The sequence below is a fragment of the Poecilia reticulata genome, linkage group LG5 (assembly GCF_000633615.1).
Source record: "Poecilia reticulata strain Guanapo linkage group LG5, Guppy_female_1.0+MT, whole genome shotgun sequence".
In the NCBI taxonomy this organism is placed as follows: domain Eukaryota; kingdom Metazoa; phylum Chordata; class Actinopteri; order Cyprinodontiformes; family Poeciliidae; genus Poecilia; species Poecilia reticulata.
This window is the reverse complement of record NC_024335.1, coordinates 7,970,646-7,972,678: the sequence shown is the minus strand read 5'-3', so window position 1 is coordinate 7,972,678 and position 2,033 is coordinate 7,970,646. Positions and strand designations below refer to the sequence as shown.

The 2,033-nt window shown below is 31.4% G+C and overlaps 1 protein-coding gene across 1 annotated transcript in view; it reads left to right on the top strand.

Moving 5' to 3' along the window:
* Positions 1-1,326: 1,326 nt before the first annotated feature.
* The window catches only part of tarbp2 (TAR (HIV) RNA binding protein 2), a 9,161-nt gene continuing 8,454 nt past the window's right edge, over positions 1,327-2,033 (top strand). Inside the window, exon 1 of the mRNA XM_008408482.2 lies at positions 1,327-1,568. Coding sequence (XP_008406704.1) covers positions 1,516-1,568 — 53 coding nt within the window. The 5' untranslated portion in view covers positions 1,327-1,515. The remainder of the gene's footprint in view (positions 1,569-2,033) is intronic.

Genomic DNA, 2,033 nt, shown 5'->3' with positions numbered 1-2,033 from the left:
AGAAAAGAATCAGTTAGCGGTGATTTTAGGAATAACAAAAACAATAAATGTCCTGGATCAGGGCTTGAGAGAAACATAATCCATATCCATTCATCTGTTTATCCATCTATTGTCTGTATCTGAATAAATTATAACAGAATATAGTAGAATAGAATACACATAAATAAAAAGTAACAAATGAACTAAATAGAAAAATACATTCTAATTACTGTAATTAAGTCAAAAGATGTGCATAATTTGTGCCTATATTTTAAGTTAGCTTAATTTGTACAAAGCAAGTCTTTTTAGCCAAGAAATAGGTTATGTTAAATATGTTAAATTTTAAAAGAATAGAGAAGCTTCATTGTATGAATATCTGGTAAATGTGGTGACATAAATTTTCCTCACMAATGTATGCAATACTGCTTTAATTTTTTGATGGGAACACTACTGGTTATAAAATGGTTACTATGGGAATAGACAAAAAAAATGTACTCAAGTAGCATTACTTCAACATATTTTTACTCAATTAAAAGGTTCTGAAGTACTAAGTKTCTTTTTGATCAAAGCAAAAATTTAAAGCCTTACATAAAAAAATGCAAATATATAAATAACATAAATAACAAATTATTTTTAATTTGGAARAGGTACCTTGAGGAAGCAATATACATGTTAGAGCAGCATATACACTTTCAGTGACAATATCTGCAGAGCAGATAGAAAAAAACATTTAAAAAATAAGAATTGTGTAAAAACAGCAAGCGTAACTTTAACATAAACTGCAAGTGTGTGTTTGTGTCTGGTGCATTTTTGGTTGAAACAAATGTGTTACTCATTCAGTTAAGTTACTCGTGGTTTTGTACAATAAACAACCAAAGATTTTAAATAAATGTAGTGATACTTTATAATAATTATATAGTATTATATATAGTAATTATACTTTATAATAGTTATATTATTATTATTACTAGAACATTATTATTATAATTATAATAATATCAGTAATATTCTGATATATCACAAGTTATAAGGATATAATTTCTCTTTTATGAGAAGTTTTATCAGTATAACTTCTCATAAAATAACGTTTTCTTTAAAAACTACTCCATTAAATGTAACTGAGTAAATGTAACTAGTTACTCACCTTTGATGGTTTCTATTATATAAGCTGCAGTTTAAATCCATATGTTTCACATTTGTTAAACAATGTTCAACTGTTTTTGTTTTTATTTGTTCAACGTATGTAGATATCTTGCATACCATCTGGTGGGAAAGTTGGAMTACAAGCTCAACTTCGAACGCCTTTGGGTCAATCAGCAGTCGACTTTCACAAGGCGTCACGAACTACGTCATCTTTGCGGGCCGAAGCTTAGCAGATGGGGTTCTCTTTTTCTCCTTTCCCTCCTTCCATCATGTTGTAGCCTCATCATCTGCTTGGGGGCAATAATAAATACCGTCTAATGAAAGCTCGTGTATGTTCTGGTGGGGGGGATTTGCCATCCGAAACCGATCGGTTCCGTCTGCACGCTATAGGTAATGAACGACGAGACAGAACCGGAGAGCTGGAAGAGAAACTCCGGGAGCTCCAGGTGAGGCTGATCAGAGCCGCAGGGAGAGTTGAGCATCCAGGCTCACAGTTAAACGACATCATGGTATTATAGGATCTTCAGAATATTTTGATTTTATGTATGTTTTTTTCTAAACTGATCTGTTTATTTCGTTACAAGTTAACTTAATTAACAGGCGGTGTCTTGGATAAGTAAGCATTCATGTTTTATGTGATAAACAGATACAAAGTAGCACTTTATTATGAAGTGGAGAGAAAAAAAATCATAAAGATGTGTCATCCTATTTAATTAGATTCTTTTGAAAAGGGGTCTACAACCTGCTTCTCTGGAGCCTCTATTGGCTCTTTGAACTTTCCACTATGCCGCCTCAATAATTTGGCTAAAAATTATAACAGAGCAAACTGTTGTTCTCATATATATATATTCTAAAAAGCTAAAAAGTTTTAGCTTTTTATTCTGTGAAAAAGCTAAAACTAGCCTATATAT